The 19,588-nt window shown below is 61.3% G+C and overlaps 1 protein-coding gene across 1 annotated transcript; it reads right to left on the reverse strand.

Moving 5' to 3' along the window:
* Positions 1-830: 830 nt before the first annotated feature.
* On the reverse strand, positions 831-18,014 carry ACSS2 (acyl-CoA synthetase short chain family member 2). The gene is made up of 18 exons (XM_038757299.1): positions 17,891-18,014; positions 13,741-13,936; positions 11,044-11,135; positions 10,734-10,837; positions 9,545-9,617; positions 9,088-9,163; positions 8,153-8,276; positions 5,228-5,365; positions 4,516-4,686; positions 4,082-4,215; positions 3,688-3,820; positions 3,440-3,496; positions 3,034-3,114; positions 2,710-2,818; positions 2,511-2,579; positions 1,799-1,975; positions 1,562-1,636; positions 831-1,055 (listed from the first exon to the last, which is right to left on the reverse strand). Exons 1-18 carry the CDS (start codon positions 18,012-18,014, stop codon positions 928-930), a joined length of 2,061 nt encoding a protein of 686 aa, XP_038613227.1. The 3' UTR covers positions 831-927.
* Positions 18,015-19,588: the final 1,574 nt, after the last annotated feature.

A 19,588-nucleotide genomic window follows, 5' to 3' on the forward strand; every position in this document is an offset into this window, starting at 1 on the left:
GACCTCGACAGCAAACAACATGGAACAAATGGACGAAGGGCCGGTTCCCTTCGGTGTTTATTCCTGTCCTTCCCAGCGTGAAGCGAGGGCGGAATGGGACACGAGGACAGCCTCGCAGCCCCTTTTCCTCCGTCAGAGGAAACCACGGCCCTGAGGGCTTGGCAGGGAAGTGGGGGAGTAGAGGGAGAGGTCCGACCGTCCATCCGTCCCTGGCCCTCGGGACGGGGTGCAGGGGGCGGTCCCCACCCGCTTCCCCAGGCCTCCGGGGGTTGGCACGGCAGCTAGAACTCAGGGCCGGGGCTCTGGCACTGCCAGGGCTCTCCGGACAGCCAGGCCGCGGTGGGGGGGGTCCGGGCCTCCCCGGGTGGAGGGAGAGATGGCTGGATGGACACCTGCTAGCTGCCAGTTTGGTGTGCCAACCCCACCGTGCCAGCTGGGCGATGCTGTGCACCCCTCCTGGGTGCATGTTGACCAGCCTTGGGGCGGGGGGCGGGGGGAAGACTAGAATGACCATGATGCTGCCTTCTTCCCCTCCCAAACCTTGTGGGGTCAACACCGGGGACGGGCTCCCCTCTGCGCATGGGAAATGGGGGAGCAGGCATCTGGGGCAAGAGCGGGAAGGAGGGAGGGGGTCCTGAGGACTTGGGGGGAGAAATAGCAGTGAGGGAGGGGGGCTCGGCAGCAGCAGGAAGGGCAGTGGGCTGTGGTAAGGAGCGACAAGAGGGAGGGGGGGAAGGGGTGTCTGGGGCAAAGAAGAGGAGCGGCAGGATGGCTCAGCTAGCAGAGAGACCCAGCAACCGGCGGATTCCCATCCACCCCACCATTCATCTGTTCATTCAGTCGTTTTTATTGAGCGCCTACTCTGCGCAGAGCACCAGACCCCGGGATCCCGACCCCGACCTCCCGGGCCCAGGCCGGCCCTGCCAGTCACGGGGCCGTGGGGCAGCGGTGCTTGAAGAGGTGAGTCATGACCGAGGGGTCGGCCACGGTGGATGTGTCTCCCAGGTCCCGGTCGTTCCGGGCCACCTTCCGCAGGAGCCGCCTCATGATCTTCCCTGGAGAGGAGGGGGTTGGGGGGTGAGGGTGGGGGGCGGGGAAGAGCCCGGCGACGTGTTGCCCCCCGTGCGCCAGTGCTGCAACTGTCCTTCCGGCCCGACCCGCCGGGGCCGTCTGCCTGGTTTACGGATGAGGAAACTGAGGCCTAGAGCCGCTCAGGGACCTGTCTGCGTCCCGTCATTCATTCATTCATTCATTCAATCGTATTTATTGAGCACTTACCGTGTGCAGAGCACTGGACTAAGCGCTTGGAGAGTACAATTCGGCAGCATACAGAGAGTCCCTACCCAACAGCAGCAGGCCTGGGACCAGAAGCCGGGTCCCGCGTCCATCCCGTCACCCCGGGCTCTTTCCTAGGTGCTTCCCACTGCCCACTCCACCCTCCTTCCCTCCCTCCCGCCCCCGTGGGCCCACCGCCCGGCCCTCCCACCCCCCCGCTCCGCCCACCCACTGTCCATCGTCCGTCCGTCTGTCGGTGTGCGGGGCTCGGGCTGGGCAGCCGTACCTGAGCGCGTTTTGGGTAGGCCGGGGGCGTTCTGGATGTAGTCTGGTGTGGCGATGGGGCCGATTTTCTCTCGAACTGGGAGAGGGAGCGAGGGAGACCTCAGACAGTCGACAGCCGCCCCGGCCTCGCACCCCCCTACCTCCCTTCCCCTGCGCGGAGCACCCGCCGGCCTCGTTCTCCGCTTCCAGGACGCCTTCCGGGCTTCCGCTGGGCCCTGGAAGCGGGGACAGGACTCACCCTGCAGCCTCAGCTCCTCCCTGAGGGCGGGAGTGAAGACGAGGCCCTGCCGGAGCGTGACGAAGCAGTAGAGACACTCCCCTTTGATGGGGTGCGGGTGGCTGACCACCGCCGCCTCGGCCACGGCCTTGTGTTCCAGCAGCGCCGACTCCACCTCAGCCGTGCTCAGCAGGTGACCTGCAGGGCCGGGGACCGCAATCTCCCCTGGTCACCGGTCTCTGCCGCCGTCCGGCGGGCTCCGACCGGTCCCGGGGGAGCGGGGCGAGGAGGGGGCCGGGGGCCAGCGGTCTCCGTGGGAGTCCTTGGGACCGTTCGGCTAGAAGTGAAGGTGCTGCCCTCCGCCCCTACCCCCCTTCCGGCAGCGTGGCTTAGTGGAAAGAGCCCAGACTGGGGAGTCGAGAGGTCGCGGGTTCTAATCCCGGCCCCGCCTCGTCAGCTGTGTGACTGTTGGCAAGTCACTTAACTTCTCTGTGCCTCAGTTACCTCATCTGGAAAATGGGGGTTAAGACCTTAAGTCCCACGTGGGACAACCTGATTATCTGGTTTCTACCCCAGCGCTTAGAACGGTGGTCGGCACATAGTAAGCGCTTAGCAAATACCATCATTAGTGTTATTATTACCAGGCGGGAGAGCCAGGATCTGCCCCGGCTCAGGGGCGGTCCAGGGGACAGCTGGGGTGGAGGGGACTGGGGGAGGGAATCGCCCCGCTCACCGGAGACATTGAGCATGTCGTCCGTACGCCCGGTGATCCAGTAGTAGCCGTCCCGGTCCCGCCGACAGCCTGGAGGGTCCCACGCTTGGCGTCATCACCACCCCGGCCTCGGCCCCACCCCCAACACCCGGTCACCGACGGCCAGCACGGAGCCCCCCTCCGCTCCTCCAGCCCCCCCAGCCCCGGGGCCGGTCCTCACCGTCGCCTGTCACGAAGTAACCGGGGAAGCGGCGGAAGTAGGTGGCCTCGAAGCGCGTGTGGTCGCCGTGGACGGTGCGCATGATGCCGGGCCACGGACGCTTGAAGACCTGCGGGCGAACGGGGGTGAGGAGGGGAGTGGGGGGGGGCGAGTCATCTGGGGGTGTCCGCCCATTCTCCCCGTCGTCCTCCTTACCCGCCTCCTCTGCATCCTCTGCCCCTTCCCCCGTCCGGCGGCCCCCACCTAGTCGCAGGCGGTTGTGTCTCCCCTCCCTTCGCGGCTTCAACCCCGACCCCCCCCACTGACCACGTAGCCCCCACTGACCAGGTAGCCTTCAGCCTCTCCTTCCAGCTCCTCCCCAGACTCGTTCAGGATGGCAGGGTGCACCCCGAAGAACGGGAATGTCTGCGAGATGCAGGTTCCCAATCTGGGCTGGGGGGGCAGGGGCCCAACCAGGGCTGCCTCGCCAGGAGGGCCCGGGCCCAGGCCCCCACCGAGACCCTCCTCAGGGCAGAAAAGCCCAGTGGGCAGGGCTGTGGCGGCCATAGGAGTCCGGCAGGGCCCTCTCAACTCCCTCCCCTCGCCCACTCTGGGGCAGCCTGGTCCTGGCCCTCCCTCCCTCCCACCCCCAACTCTGGGCCTGGTCCCTCTACACCTCCCTCCCTTGCTGTGGGAGCTTCGGGGGAGGAGGGAGGGCCCCGGGCCGGGGTTGGGGGGTGGGCGAGCTCACCGCCGAGCCAGGCTTCAAGGGAGTGGCGCCCGGGAGAGGGGTCAGCATGTGGCCACCCTGCAGGGATGGAAATCGGCGGTCAGTCTGGGGGTCCGGGACGGTAACCGGTGGCCCAGGCACCCTGGGCCGGGGCCTGCGGTCAGTCCTTTAGGGGATGGGGGGCCTTTGCCCATCGCCTCCTTTCCTGGGCAGCAGAGACCCCCCCCCCCCCCCTTGCCAGCCAGGGGGATGGGGGAGCGTCTACTGACCGTTTCCGTCTGCCAGAAGGTGTCTACCACGGGGCAGCGCTTCTCCCCCACCACGGCGTAGTACCACAGCCAAGCCTCGGGGTTGATGGGCTCGCCCACGGTACCCAGGATCTTCAGAGACCGCCTGCAGTGCCTGCAAATGGACACCACCGGCCTCTGGAAGCGCTACCTACTGAGCGCCTGTCGTGGGCGGGGCACCCGAGCGATTGCCGAGGAGACGTGTGGCAGCAGCAGCGGCAGCCACGAAGGTAAGGTACCCGCCCTGCCCTCCGCGAGCTTCAGTTGGACTTGAGGGGAGGCAGACGGACAAACCGTTACAGCACGTGAGGGCAGCTGGGAGAACAAGGGTAGTGGCGGGGGGGAAGCAGGGTAGACCCCCAGCCCCCGGCCTCACTTGGTGACCGGCTCGTCCCCAAACTTCATGAGCAGCCGGATGGCCGTGGGGGCCGTGTACAGCTTGGTCACCTGGTACTTGTCCACGATGGTCCACATGCGGCCGGGGTCGGGGTGGGTGGGGAGCCCTTCGAACTGAGCACAGCCACGCTGCATCCTGCCAGCCTCCGGCTCCCCCCAACCGCCCACCCCCCCAGATCCTTCACCGGCCCCCCCAGTCCACCCCCCTTGTCGGTCTTCCAGAGAGGAAGCCGGACACACTAGGCCGGGAGATCCTCCCCCCACCCACCCCCCCATCCCGGGGTCCTAGACCCTCCCTCTCCAGCTGACTCTGGGGTCTTCAGCCCCCAAGGTTCACGCCCGCGACTTTGCAGAGGCCTCCCAGGATGGCACCCCGCCTGGGACCCGCCCCTGCCCCGACCCCCCGCAGCTCACCAGGACACAGGTGGCCCCGTTGGCCAAGGGGCCGTAGGTGATGTAGGAGTGACCGGTAATCCAGCCGATATCCGCGGTGCACCAGTACACGTCGTCCGGGTGGTAGTCGAACACGTATTTGAACGAAGTGGCAGCGAAGAGCAGGTAGCCGCCCACCGTGTGCACGACGCCCTGCCGTGAGATCATTCATTCATTCATTCATATTTATTGAGCGCTTACTGTGTCCAGAGTACTGTACTAAGCGCTTGGGAAGTACAAGTTGGCAACATATAGAGACGGTCCCTACCCAGCAGTGGGCTAGCAGTCTGGATGATGATGGTATTTGTTAAGCGCTTTCCGTGTGCCAAACGCCGTTCGAAGCGCTGGGGTACATACAAGGTAATCAGGTTTGTCCCACGTGGGGCTCACAGTCTTACTCCCCATTTTACAGATGAGGTAACTGAGGCAAAGAGTAGTTAAGTGGCTTGCCCAAGGTCACAGAGCGGACGAATGGCAAAGCCGGGCTTAGAACCCATGTCCTCTGACTCCCAAGCCCGTTCAGTCTCTCAGCCAACAAGAGGTGGGACAGAGTGGGGGACTGAGCCCATCTTACCTCCCACCCCCGGACTCTCTCCTCCAGGGGCCAGAGACGCCACAACCGGGGCCACAGTGACTAGGGAAGCGGGGGGACCATCCGGGCCGTCCCTCTGGCGCCGGGCCCGGGCGGACGAACCTTGGGCTTGCCGGTGGAGCCGCTGGTGTAGAGGATGAAGAGGGCGTCCTCGGCGTCACACCACTCGGGCTCGCACGTGTCGGCCGCGTCCCCCGTCAGCTCGTGCCACCAGCGGTCAGTGTCCGCGTTCCAGGGAATCTGGGGACCCGACGACGAGGTCCTGCGTCCCGGATCCCAGGCCCGGGGACAAGGTGGGGGATCCGGAGCCCCCGGGCACCGCCCGCCCGATGGCCGCCACGGCTCCAAGCGCCCCCGAGGATTGGGGCCAGCGAGGCTGTGCCAGGTGGATGGAACTGACCGGCCTCTTTCCTTCCCTCCCTCCCTTCCCTTAATAATAATAATGATGGCATTTATTAAGTGCTTACTATGTGCAAAGCACTGTTCTAAGCGCTGGGGAGGTTACAAGGTGATCAGGTTGTCCCAAAGGGGGCTCACGGTATTTATCCCCATTTTACAGATGAGGGAACTGAGGCACAGAGAAGTGAAGTGACTTGCCCAGAGTCACACAGCTGACAATTGGTGGAGCCGGGATTTGAACCCATGACCTCTGACTCCAAAGCCCGGGCTTTTTCCACTGAGCCATGCTGCTTCTCCCTTCCTCTCCCGCTCCCTTCTTTGGCTCGGCCCAACCTCGCTGACCCTCCATCGGGGCCGGAATCAGGCCAGCGGCAGCTCCAGCTGCAACGCTATGTCCTGAGCGTTGCTCCGGGCCACCGGAAACCAGCCTGCGGGGGCCTCCGTGGGCACGGCGGCTACACATTAGAATCAATCAATCAATCGTATTTATTGAGTGCTTACTATGTGCAGAGCACTGTACTAAGCGCTTGGGAAGTACAAATTGGCAACATATAGAGACAGTCCCTACCCAACAGTGGGCTCACAGTCTAAAAGGGGGAGACAGAGAACAAAACCAAACATACTAACAAAATAAAATAAATAGAATAGATATGTACAAGTAAAATAAATAAATAGAGTAATAAATATGTACAAACATATATACATATATACAGGTGCTGTGGGGAAGGGAAGGAGGTAAGATGGGGGGGATGGAGAGGGGGACGAGGGGGAGAGGAAAGAAGGGGCTCAGTCTGGGAAGGCCTCCTGGAGGAGGTGAGCTCTCAGCAGAGCCTTGAAGGGAAGCAGCGTGGCTCAGTAGAAAGAGCCCGGGCTTGGGAGTCAGAGGTCAAGGGTTCAAATCCCAGCTCCCCCACTTAGCTGTGTGACTTTGGGCAAGTCACTTTGCTTCTCTGGGCCTCAGTTACCTTATCTGTAAAACGGGGGATTAAGACTGTTGAGCCCCCCATGGGACAACCTGATCACCTTGTATCCTCCCCAGCGCTTAGAACAGTGCTTTGCGCATAGTGAGCGCTTAATAAATGCCATTGTCATTAGAGAAGCAGTGTGGGTCAATGGAAAGATCATGGGCTTGGGAGTCAGAGGTCATGGGTTCTAATCCCAGCTCTGCCACTTGTCAGCTGTGTGACCTTGGGCAAGTCACTTCACTTCTCTATGCCTCAGTTACCTCATCTTTAAAATGGGGATGGAGACTGTGAGCCCCCTGTGGGACAACCTGATCACCCTGTATCCTCCCCAGCACTTAGAACAGTGCTTTACACATAGTAAGCGCTTAATAAATGCCATTATTATTAGAGAAGCAGAATGGCTCAGTGGAAAGAGAACAATGCTTTGCACATAGTAAGCGCTTAATAAGTGCCATTATTATTAGAGAAGCAGCGTGGCTCAGTGGAAAGAGCCCAGAGTCAGTGGTCATGGGTTCTAATCCCGGCTCTGCTACTTGTCAGCTGTGACCTTAGGCAAGTCACTTCACTTCTCTGTGCCTTAGTTATCTCATCTTTAAAATGGGGGTGAAGACTGTGAGCCCCCCGTGGGACAACCTGATCACCTTGTATCCTCCACAGCGCTTAGAACAGGGCTTTGCACATAGTAAGCGCTTAACAAATGCCATCATTATTATTAGCTGGTTGCGGCTCTGCCCGCTCTGTACCTGCCCCCGCCGCCGCCTCCAAGCCGGGGATTCTCCCCCTTCTAGACCGCGAGCCCGCTGTTGGGTAGGGACCGTCTCTATATGTTGCCAACTTGTACTTCCCAAATGCTTAGTCCAGTGCTCTGCACACAGTAAGCGCTCAATAAATACGATTGAATGAATGAATGAATAATTGTCATTTTGGTCGTTTAACAGAACCGTCCGGGGAGTGTGGAGAAGCTGCAGGCCTCAGCCCCGCACCCTCCAGAGCACCTCTCAGCGACGGTCTCCGGGGCAGGTGAGAAAGAGGATGTTGGTCAAAGAACTTGAGGGGATGAGATGGGGGGAGAGGGGAGGCAGAACCTGGTAACCCCCAGCTTGGCTTTGGTCTCAAGGGGGAATTCAGTCCAAGTCCAGTTTCCCATGGGGATCGAAACTAAACACGCAGATTGTGGGCGTGGACGTGCACTCAGTTTTGGGGGGGTCCCTGCTCCCTTCCCTCCAGATCATCCCGCTGTTGGGTAGGGACTGTCTCTATATGTTGCCAACTTGGACTTCCCAAGCGCTTAGCACAGTGCCCTGCACACAGTAAGCGCTCAATAAATACGATTGATTGATTGATTGATTGATGAGGCTTAGCGTCCCCGTCTCCAGGCTACAGGCAGAACCAAGAGCAGGCGAAGGAGACCCCAAGGGGCCACTGCAGACCCCGTGGCCTCCGCTGCATGCAGGGAGACCACTTTCTTTGGCCTAGGCAGCTGGATGCAGAATCTGCTCTTCTCAGAGATACTGTGCCCACCCCCACGCCGCCTGGCCCGGAGCCCCGTCCCCTTGCTAGCCCGGACCCCCACCCCGCGATAGGGAGCACCCGGTACCGTCCCATCGCTGCGGAACGGGGAGGGCGGCCCCAGCCCCGGGTCCCTCGGCCCCTCCGGACCCACCTGCTTGCCCTGCCCGTCCGGACATAGCCGCTTGGGCGGGGGAGACTGTCCGCCCGGACCGTCAGCCGCCGGTGCTGCTCGAGACAGGTGCTTGGCTACGACGCAGTGGCGCACAGTGAGGCCCCTGGCAGGGCCAGAGGCAGCCGCGTGTCAGAACCGGGCCGGGCTGGGCCAAGCTGGGCTGGGCCGAGCCGAAAGGGAGCAGTCGGAGGCTCTCTGCCCCCTCACGAGGGGGAACGCTCGACCCCCAGCAGCTCTGGGAAAGGGACCCCCGGCTGACCTTTGCTGCATCCAACACAAGCCTTCCTGCCCCACACACCCTCTCACCCTTCTAGACTATAAGCTTGTTGTTGGCAGGGAATGTGTTTTTTATAATGTACTCTCCCAAGTGCTCAGTCCAGTGCTCTGCACACAGTAAGCGCTCCCTAAATACGGCTGACTGATTGGCTGGGGCCAGCGGCCGGGCTTCACCATCCGGCTCTGCCTCAGGCCTGCAAGGTGGCCCTGGGCCTCATCCGAGCCTCACCCCGTTTCCTCCTGAGTGCTGGGGGGTGAGCGTCCCTGCCTCGCAGGGGGGTTGGGAAGCCCAAGGGAGGTGGCGGATGCGGGGAACTAGGCGCTCTTCTGAGCTGAGGTGGGATGGCGAGGAGTTTCAGTTACCAAAGCCCCTCTGAACCGTGGGGGAGCGAGGTTTCATTCCAAAGCAGGGCCCCCGGGCCCCCTCCTTGTCCTGGCCAGGGGGACTCCGGGCTCCGACGACACGAGCCCGGACACACCAAGGGCCCGCTGGCCGCAGTGGACAGGAGGGGCTGCGGGTTGGCGACCAGTGGCCCACAAAAGGCTTTTAGGTCAGTGAGCGGGAGCGGAGAGCGCTGGCTCAGCTCAGCCTGCCACCCCCAAGCCGCTTCCCCCACGCAGCCTTCCCAGAAACTTACTTGTCTCTGCACTTTCTCAGAGCCTCGTCCACGGTCTCTTTCAGTTTAACCAGCTTGTCCCCGCGGAAAAAAGCGTCTGGAAGGAGGGGGCGGCATCAGTTAGACCCTGCCTGGGGGATTCTCCTCCTTCCCCCTCCGGCCACCTCTGAGCCCATTCTCGGCGAGGAAAGCAGGAGCCAGGAAATTCGGGTTTTGCGGGAGACTACCGAGGGCACCGGCCCAGGCCAGCAGGGAGCCCCTGGCCCCCCCGGAGGGGAGATTGATGCCTGAGGGTTTTCCCGGGACTGCGGAGGGTCTTGGCTCAGGCCCTGACCTCCTCCCGACCCCCCAGTCCCCGGATCTCCTCCTTCCCCCCACAACAACGGTCAGAGCCCTCTCCCGGCTAGCCCTGGACGGAGTTGGAGGGCTCGGGACACTCCTGCGCACTGGTCACTTCCCGAGGTGGGGGGCCAGTCACCTGCCGTGACGAGGAGGACACAGCTGGAGTCCATGATGCGGTCACACAGCGATTCAGCTGAGAAACCTGCAAACTGGGCGGGGAATGGGGCAGCTTCAAGGGAAAGGCAGCCGGCTGGATCCGGGGGAGGCCCAGCACGGGGGCCTGGCGCTAGCCAAGGCCTCCCCCAAGGCCAAGACCCGGAAGCGACGACCCGCAGCCCACGTTCCTCGTGGCCCGGGCCATGGACCGAGGACCGCCATACTCCGTTGGCCGGATTTGCCGCAAAGGCCTCTGGGAGTCACCCTACACTTTCTCCCAGCAGCAGCAGCAGAACAGCCTGGAACCACGGACTCTGCAGCCCTGCCCACATCTGTAAGACCTGAAACCTCAATTGCTCTGGGGTGGCGGAGGAGGGGGCTGAGGCAGGGGAAGGACCTGGAGGTGGGAGGGGAGAACTGGAATGGAGTGGACCCTTGTGGGGAGGGAGGGGGAGCGGAGGAGGGGTTGGACCTTTTACGGGGACCCTCCTGGCAGCCACTGGAAGCCGAACCTAGTGCGGGGCGGCGCTTAGTCCAGAGTGTGGGCAGTAGCTGGGACAGGGACTCTGGCCGAGGGAGCTGACCCGGACAGCCCCCGGGAGCCCCGAATCAGCCTCCTGGGCACCCCTTCCCCCTTCTTGCTGCAGCCCTGCCTCCATTCCAGCCGGCCAGCCACCTATCCATCTCCAGGAACCAAGCCATTCCCGGATCCCAGCCAGCCACCCATCCCTTAGCCTGGACCTGCCCCGGTCCTGACCAACCCCTAGCCTGGACCTACCCCTGAGCGGTCTGTGGCCCAGACCAGCTCTACCCTGGAGGTTTGACTGCTCAGTTTGCCAACTTTTCAGTGGTGTGAAATCACCTCTCCCAGGGCGGGAAGTGGGCCAGAGGCAAAGGAACGGGTCAGGGGACCGACGGGCCATTCCCTTCACCCTCTCGGGTCCTAGGAATTTGGCACAACGGGTTTTTACAGAGAGGCATTTATTTCCCATCTGGGCAGGATCTCAGCTTCCACTTCCCAGCCAGCCACCCATCCCCGGATCCCAGCCAGCGACCCGGCCATCCCCGGATTCCAGCCAGCCACCAGGGTAATTCCCGCCCCACAGCCCTAGGCCCGCCAGTCTCCCGGCTAGGCCCCGCGGCGGGGGAAGGCCGGGACCGAGTCCTACCACGATGGAGTGGACGGCTCCGATCCGGGCGCAGGCCAGCATGGCCACCACCAGCTCCACGATCATGGGCATGTAGATGGCCACTCGGTCACCTTTCTTAATTCCTGCAGGACAGGGAGGGGAGACGATGGGGGAGGGGAAGCGGGTACAGCAGGTGCCCTCCTCTCCCCGCCCCACCCCCTTAACGGTGGGTTGAGGGGTCCTGGTGGCCTTCCCCTGGTTCCCGGGGATCTCGCCAACTCGGGCCAGGCTCACAGGAGGAGGTGGGGGGGTCCCCCATCCTCCCAGGGCCCAGAAGCCGTCACCGCACCTAGCTTCTTGAGCACGTTGGCAAACCGGCATGTCTGGGCCAGCAGCTCTCGGTAGGTGATCTTGGTGGCCGTTCCAGGCTGGTTGCCTTCCCTGGAAGGCACCGACAACAAGCGGTTCGGGAGCAGGCCGGGGCCCAGGTCTCCCGGGACCCCTGGAGCCCCCCCGCTCCCGGTTTGGTGGGAAGGTGGACCGCCCGGGGGCCTCAGGGTGAAGCCGGCAGGGGCTCACCCGTCCGCAGACGGAGCGGTAAGACCCTCCGACCGAGGTGTCCGGCGGGGAAGGGCGGATGGATTAAGGCACCATGGGATGCGGTGGGGGATTTAGAAATGTCAGCATGGGGATGTTACACTGGGAGGCAGCAGTGTCTAGTGGAAAGAGCGTGGGACTGGGAATCAGGACGCCTGGATTCTCGTCCCAGCTCCGCCACTTGCCCCCCCGGCTCCCCCGCCCCCCGCCTCCCAGCAGGAGTCCAGAGAGCACAGTAAGTATAATAATAATAGTGATGTTCTTTGTTAAGTGCTTACTATGTGCAAAGCATTGTTCTAAGCGCTGGGGGGCTCTTTTAGACTGTGAGCCCACTGTTGGGTAGGGACTGTCTCTATATGTTGCCAACTTGTACTTCCCAAGCACTTAGTACAGTGCTCTGCACACAGTAAGCGCTCAATAAATACGATTGATTGGGGGGGGGGGGAATACAAGGTGATCAGATTGCCCCATGTGGGGCTCACAGTTTTAATCCCCATTTTACAGATGCGGTCACTGAGGCACAGAGAAGTGAACTGACTTGCCCAAAGTCACACAGCTGACAAGTGGCAGAACCGGGATTAGAACACACGACCTTTGACTTCTAAGCCCGTGCTCCTTTCACTGAGCCGCGCTGCTATACATCTACGTATATATACATACATATGTGTGTGTTGTGTGGGAAGGATGCAGAAAGAGTGGGAGTGGAGGGGGGGGCATAAAGGGGGCGGGGGGGAACAAAACGGGAGGGGTCCAGCCAGCCAAGAATGACAGTTGGGGCCTCTCCTCCCCCGACTCAGACAATACAGGGGCAGAGCTTTTCTGCCTGACTTTGTGGGGAAGCTCAGGCCTTGCCCCCGGTGCCCTGGTCTGAGCCCCATTCTAGCCTCCCCGCTGTGAGGAGGAACAGAAAACCAAAGCTGGGCACTGGCCTGGACCAACCCCGGTCCCTGGTCCTGACCAGCCCCTAGCCTGGACCTAATAATAATAATAATAATGGCATTTATTAACCACTTACTATGTGCACAGCGCTGTTCTAAGCACTGGGGGGTTACAAGGTGATCAGGTTGTCCCCCGGGGGGCTCACAGTCTTCATTTCCATTTTACAGATGAGGTCTAAGGCCCAGAGAAGTGACTTGCCCAAAGTCACCCAGCTGACAACTGGCGGAGCCGGGATTGGAACCCATGACCTCTGACTCCAAAGCCCGGGCTCTTTCCAATGAGCCACGCTGCTTCAATAATAATAATAATTGTGGTATGTGTTGAGCGCTTACTCTGTGCTGTGCACTGTACTAAACGCTGGGGTGGATACAAGCAAATTGGGTTGGACACAGTCCCTGCCCCAAGTGGGGCCCACCGTCTCAATCCCCATTTTACAGATCAGGTAACTGAGGTGCAGAGAAGTGAACTGATTTGCCCTTGGGCACACAGTAGTCCAGTGCTTAGAACAGTGCTCTGGAGAGTGGAAAGAGCCCGGGCTTTGGAGTCAGAGGTCATGGGTTCAAATCCAAGCTCGGCCAATTGCCAGCTGTGTGACTTTGGGCAATCACTTAACTTCTCTGTGCCTTAGTTACCTCATCTGTAAAATGGGGATTAAAACTGAGAGCCCCCCGTGGGACAACCTGATCACCTTGTAACCTCCCTAGTGCTTAGAACAGTGCTTTGTACATAGTAAGCGCTTAATAAATGCTATCATTATTGTTATTATTGCACATAGTAAGCGCTTAATAAATGCCATTATTATTAAGTGGCGGAGCTGGGATTAGAACCCATGACCTGGACGGGCCTCTGGCCCGGACCAGCCTTGCCCTGGAGGAAGTTCAGTTCCTCAGTCTGCCAACCTTTTTGTGGCTCTCAAATCCCCTCTCCCAGGGCGCGGGGTGGGCCAGACCAGACCAGCATGGCCTAGTGGATAGAGCACGGGTCTGGGGGACAGGAGGTCATGAGTTCTAATCCCGGCTCTGCCACTGGTCTACCGTGTGACCTTGGGCAATTCCACTGAGCCTCGCTGGGCCTCAGTCACCTCATCGGTAAAACGGGGATTGAGACTGTGAGCCTTACGCGGGACAGGGACTGTGTCCAGCCCGATTTGCTCGTATCCACCCCAGCGCTTAGTACAGTGCCTGGCACACAGTAAGTGCTTAAAAATCTCACAGTTATTATTATTAGGGAAAGGAACGGGGCCGGGGGTGGGCCAGAGGGAGAGGAGCGGGGCGGAGGAGGGGCGGGCCTTTTTCTTCACCCTCCCGGATCCCAGGCTTATTGCACCATGGGTTTCTACAGCAAGGCTACGTGTCCCCTTGAGTTTACTTCCTTCTGGGCAGGCTCATTAGTCAGGTTCTCTGCTTTCACTTCAAAACCTGTTTCTGAACAGAGGCTGCCGCGTGGACGGGCCCGAGCGCAAACTCCAACTGGTTTGGACGCTTCCTCGATCAAAGAATAGACGTTTTACCAGTAAAAGGCAATTTTGTCCCCAAGGTTCTTGTCCTCCACGATGCGGTCCAGGACGTTGTAGCAGATGTTGGTCGTGGCCCCTTTCATCCATTCGATGAAGATTTTCCCTTTCGTCACATCGAAATTGTGGTTGAGAAAGGGCCCGGGGCACGGGGTTTTCCAGAAGAATTCCTTGGCCACGTCTCCCCAGAACTCTGCACGAGAGAGGGAAAGGCGGGCGTTGCCCTCGGAGCGGTCGCGGCAATCTCTCCCCGCGCCCCGGCGGTCCCGCGCCCTGGAGGGGTGGAGAAGAGGTGTGTGGAACTGCCAACCCTCTGCCAGTCCCGGTGCCCCTACGGAAGAGCCGGCGGGGAACGGCCTGCCCTGGCCGCTGAGAGACAGGACTGGGGGAGAGCGGGGGCTCTCAGAGACGCGCCCCCCCCCCCATTAATTAGTTACCGTACTTGTTAAGCACTTACTGTGTGCCAGGCACTGTACTAAGCACTGGGGTGGATACAAGCAAAATCAGGTTGGGCACAGCCCCTGTCCCACATGGGGTTCACAGTCTCCATCCCCATTTTACAGATGAAAGTAACTAAGGCCCAGAAAAGTGCAGTGACTTGCCCAAGGTCACACAGCAGGCAAGCGGCAGAGCTGGGATTAGAACCCTCGACCTTCAGACTTCTAGGCCCAAGCTCCATCTGCTACGGCCTGCTGCTTCTCTTACCGTTGGGACGGACACGCGGCTTCCCTCCGGTGAACCAAGGGCTCACCGGGACCCAGGTAGGCGCAGATTGGACTCGGGCTGAATTTGTTTAGTTTTAGACAACTTTGATCAAACTTTGGAGAGTGTGTGTTCTCCTTCCTCCCGCTCCCTTCTCCCCCAACCCCAAGCGCTTTCACACCTCACTTTTTCCTTTTTTTAGTACTTTTAGACTGTGAGCCCACTGTTGGGTAGGGACTGTCTCTATATGTTGCCAACTTGTACTTCCCAAGCGCTTAGTACAGTGCTCTGCACACAGTAAGCGCTCAATAAATACGATTGATTGATTGATTGAGGGAGGTAATAATAATAATGATGATGGTGGTATTTGTTAAGCACTTACTATGTGTCAAGCACTGTTCTAAGCGCCGGGGTAGATACAAGGTAATCAGGTTGTCCCACGTGGGGCTCACAGTCTTAATCCCCATTTTACAGATGAGGTAACTGAGGCACAGAGAAGTTAAGTCACTTGCCCAAAGTCGCACAACTGATAAGTGGCAGAGCCGGGATTAGAACCCATGACCTCTGACTCCAAGCCCGGGCTCTTTCCACTAAGCCCCGCTGCTTCCCCAGAGTAGAGGTAGAGGCGGGTGCAATCATCTCCATTTTCCTGAGGCCCAGAGAGGTTAAATGATTTACCCAGAGTCATCCAGCGGACCAACGGCATAGCAGGGACTGGAGCGTGAGTCTCCTCCTTCCCTAAATCTGGGCTCTTTCTGGCGGTCGCCCTGCCCTCTAATCCAAAGCACTTTCCCACCGCCACCCTGGGCTCCACTCCATTTCAAGACCTTCTCTTTAGTCCACGGGGCGTCCTCTGGACATGGGTGCCACTTCCAGGACCCCCCAAATCTCCGTGAGAACAGGAGTGAACCTTGGGGGATGATTTAATCTTATTTACCCTCATTAACATTTCCTTCAACGGATCATTAAAAGGGCCAGAAAGTCAGTCTCCGAGAGCACATGCCTACCTTCCATCTTCACGATGCATCACGTATGATTTTAAAGCCCCATCAAAAGTGGGCGTGTCCCCGCCGTTCCCTAATCAGTCAGTGCTACTTACCCAGTGCTTCTCTGCCCTCAAGGAGCTTACCGGTCTATTTACTGTGTGCCGATTCCCTAACAGTGCTAGAAGGAAGGACAGTAGAGCGAGCAGGCACGATCCCCCCCAACCTCCCCTCGAGAAGTGGGTTTGGGGTAGCTGCTGGTCTCCGGGCTCCCCGTCCCTAACAGCCACAAAGTCCTACTGAAGGCACACCTCCTCCAAGAGGCCTTCCCAGACTAAGCCCCGCTTTTCCTCAGCTCTCACACCCTTCTGCGACACCCTGACTCTCTCTCCCTTTGCTCTTCCCCTCCCCGCCCCACAACACTTATGTATATAGCTATAATTTATTTATATTGATGTCTATTTATATGTATTGGTGTCTGTCACTGCCCACCCCTCAAGACTGTGAGCCCTTTGTGGGCAGGGATTGTTTCTATTGCTACATTGTTCTTTCCAGGTGCTTAGTGCAGTGCTCTGTGCATGGTAAGTGCTCAATAAATACGATTGAATGAATGAATGAATGAGTAACCGGGGGGCAGGGGTGGGGGCGGTCAGTCCGCAGCCCCGAGGCGACCTGGAGAAGCCACCCCCGGGGTGTGGACCAGCAGGGTGAGGTCCCGCAGAGGGTAATAATAATAATAATAATGATGGCATTTATTAAGCGCTTACTATGTGCAAAGCACTGTTCTAAGCGCTGGGGTAGATACAAGGTAATCAGGTTGTCCCACGAGGGGCTCACAGTCTTCATCCCCATTTTACAGATGAGGGAACTGAGGCCCAGAGAAGTGAAGTGACTTGCCCAAAGTCACACAGCTGACAGTTGGCGGAGCCGGGATTTGAACCCATGACCTCTGACTCCAAAGCCCGGGCTCTTTCCACTGAGCCACGCTGCTTCTCAGGATGACCTGCAGACAGGTCGTAGAGGACGGTCCCGCAGAGGATGGCCCCGTAAAGGATGGCTCTGCAGAGGACGGCCTCCAGACAGGTCGTAGAGGACGGTCCTGCAGAGGACAGCCCGCAGACAAGCCCTAGAGGACTGTCCTGCAGACAGGCCGTAGAGGACGGTCCTGTAGAGGACTGTCCCGCAAAAGATGGCCCAGCAGAGGACGGCCTGCAGACAGGCCATAGAGGATAGTCCCACAAAGGACGGCCCCACAGAAGATGGCCCGCAGACAGGCCATAGAGGACGGTCCAGCAGACAGGCCATAGGGGACGGTCCTGAAAAAGACGGCCCCGCAGAGGACGGCCTGCAGACTGGCCATAGAGGACGGTCCTGTAGAGGATGGTCCCGCAAAGGATGGCCCCACAGAAGGTGGCCCGCAGACAGGCCGTAGAGGACAGTCCCGCAGACAGGCCGTAGAGGACGGTCCTGTAGAGGACTGTCCCGCAAAAGACGGCCCCACAAGGACGGCCCGCAGACAGGCTGTAGAGGATGGTCCTGTAGAGGACAGTCCCTCAAAAGACGGCCCCGCAGAGGATGGCCCGCATCCAGGCCATAAAGGACGGTCCTGTAGAGACTGTCCTGCAAAAGACGGCCCCGCAGAGGATGGCCCGCATCCAGGCCATAAAGGACGGTCCTGTAGAGGACTGTCCCGCAAAAGACGGCCCCACAGAGGACGGTCCGCATCCAGGCCATAAAGGATGGTCCTGTAGAGGTTGGTCCCGCAAAGGACGGCCCCACAGAGGACGGCCCGCATCCAGGCCATAAAGGATGGTCCTGTAGAGGCCTGTCCTGCAAAAGACGGCCCTGCAGAGAACGGCCCGCATCCAGGCCATAAAGAACGGTCCTGTAGAGGATGGTCCCGCAAAGGACGGCCCCACAGAGGTTGGCCCGCAGACAGGCCGTAGAGGACGGTCCCGCGGAGGACGGCCCCGCAGACAGGCCGTAGAGGACGGTCCCTTAGAGGACGGTCCCGCCCCTAGGCCCAACGAGAAGCGTGAAGGGATTGGGCAGGGGCGGCCTGCTTCCTGCAGTTCAAATCGCTTCCTGCTGTTGCGACCCGCTGGCCCGCGCCCTCCGGCCCCGGGGGCCAAGGCGGGCACCGGATCCCGGACACCGGGCCCCGGCCCATCCAGCCCCCGGCCCAAGAGCGGGGCTGGGCCTGAGGCCCTTCTGGGCAGCTGGGCTGGGGAAGGGGCCTCGGCCCGCGGGCCCGGGCCCGGCTCACTCAGCCCACGGGCCCGGGGGACCCGAAAGCGGCATCGTCAACGCCACGCAGGCCCCTAACAACGGCAATAAGGGGGATGTGCCTTGAGTGCCGACCCCGGGGCTAGGCTCGGGATCCTCCGATGGGTGTCCGTCCCGTCCCGTCCCGTCCCGTCCCGTCCCCCCCCCCGCCCCCACCGGGCCCCTTGACCGGTCACCGTGCGGCTCCTCTAGCGAGCGGCGGTGCAGGTCCCGGTACTGCTGCAGGGAGGAGACGTGCGCCGAGCGGCTGAGCTCGGCCGGCGGTGGCCTCGTTCGCTTTCGCTCCTCGGGCCTCTCCATCCCGCTCCCTCGGCGGCCGGCGGCCGGCGGCGCCCCGGAAAGACGCCCGACCGGGGCGGGACGGGGAGCGGGACGGGACGGGACGGGACGCCACCGGGGCCCCGCCGAGGGCCGGCCCGGGCCGGGCACGGCGGCTCCGCCAATGGGGACGGCCACAACCGCTCCGCCCCTCCGCCTCCCGGCCTCTCGCCTCCCCACGCCCTTCTCCTCCGTCCCGCCCCTCGTCCTCCCGGCTCCTGTCACCCTTCTCCTCAGCCCCGCCCCTCGTCTTCTCAGCCCCGGCCCTCGACCTCTGGGCTCCTGTGCCCCCTTCCCCTCAGCCCCGGCCCTCGCCCTCTGGGCTCCTGTCCCCCGTTCCCCTCAGTCCTCTGGGCTCCTGTCCCCCCTTCCCTTCAGCCCCGCCCCTTGTCTTCTCAACCCTGGCCCTCGTCCTCTCGCCTCCCCAAGTCCTTTCCCTCAGCCCCGGCCCTCGTCCTCTGGACTGCTGTCCCCCCTTCCCCTCAGCCCCGGCCCTCGTCCTCTGGGCTCTTGCCACCCCTTCCCCTCAATCCTCTGGGCTCCTGTCACCCCTTCCTCTCAGTCCTCTGGGCTCCTGTCACCCCTTCCCCTCAGTCCTCTGGGCTCCTGGCACCCCTTCCCCTCAGTCCTCTGGGCTCTTGTCACCCCTTCCCCTCAGTCCTCTGGACTCCTGTCACCCCTTCCCCTCAGTCCTCTGGGCTCCTGGCACCCCTTCCCCTCAGTCCTCTGGGCTCTTGTCACCCCTTCCCCTCAGTCCTCTGGGCTCCTGTCACCTCTTCCCCTCAGTCCTCTGGGCTCCTGGCACCCCTTCCCCTCAGTCCTCTGGGCTCTTGTCACCCCTTCCCCTCAGTCCTCTGGGCTCCTGTCACCTCTTCCCCTCAGTCCTCTGGGCTCCTGGCACCCCTTCCCCTCAGTCCTCTGGGCTCTTGTCACCCCTTCCCCTCAGTCCTCTGGGCTCCTGGCACTCCTTCCCCTCAGCCCCTGCCCTCGTCCTCTCACTTCCCCACACCGTTCCCCTCAGTCCCACCCCTCGTCCTCTCACTTCCCCACACCCTTCCCCTCAGTCCCACCCCTCGTCCTCTGGGCTCCCGTCACCCCTTCTCCTCAGTCCTCTGGGCTCCCGTTACCCCTTCCCCTCAGTCCTCTGGTCTCCTGTCACCCTTCCCCTCAGCCCCGGCCCTCGTCCTCTGGGCTCCTGTCCCCCCTTCCCCTCAGCCTCTTCCCCTCAGCCCCGGCCCTCGTCCTCTCGGGTCCCCAAGTCCTTCACCTCAGCCCCGACCCTCGTCCTCTGGGCTCTTGTCACACCTTCCCCTCAGCCCCGGCCCTCGTCCTCTGGATTCCTGTCACCCCTTCCCCTCAGTTCTCTGGGCTCCTGTCCCCCCTTCCCCTCAGCCCCAGCCCTCGTCCTCTGGGCTCCTGTCCCCCCTTCCCCTCAGCCCCGGCCCTCGTCCTCTCAGTTCCCCAAGTCCTTCCCCTCAGCCCCGACCCTCGTCCTCTGGGCTCTTGTCACACCTTCCCCTCAGCCCCGGCCCTCGTCCTCTGGATTCCTGTCACCC

Source organism: Tachyglossus aculeatus, chromosome 15 (genome assembly GCF_015852505.1).
Source record: "Tachyglossus aculeatus isolate mTacAcu1 chromosome 15, mTacAcu1.pri, whole genome shotgun sequence".
In the NCBI taxonomy this organism is placed as follows: Eukaryota; Metazoa; Chordata; class Mammalia; order Monotremata; family Tachyglossidae; genus Tachyglossus; species Tachyglossus aculeatus.

What these genes read in the sequence shown, in the direction of transcription:
- ACSS2 (XM_038757299.1), bottom strand. Translation starts at nt 18,014, where the DNA reads ATGGAGAGGCCCGAGGAGCGAAAGCGAACGAGGCCACCGCCGGCCGAG. An exon ending in GAGCCGTCCACTCCATCGTG is followed by an intron (nt 9,618 to 10,733) that starts GTAGGACTCGGT and finishes TTCCCCGCCCAG; the next exon opens with TTTGCAGGTTTCTCAGCTGA. An exon ending in CCTTCTGGCAGACGGAAACG is followed by an intron (nt 3,497 to 3,687) that starts GTCAGTAGACGC and finishes CCATCCCTGCAG; the next exon opens with GGTGGCCACATGCTGACCCC.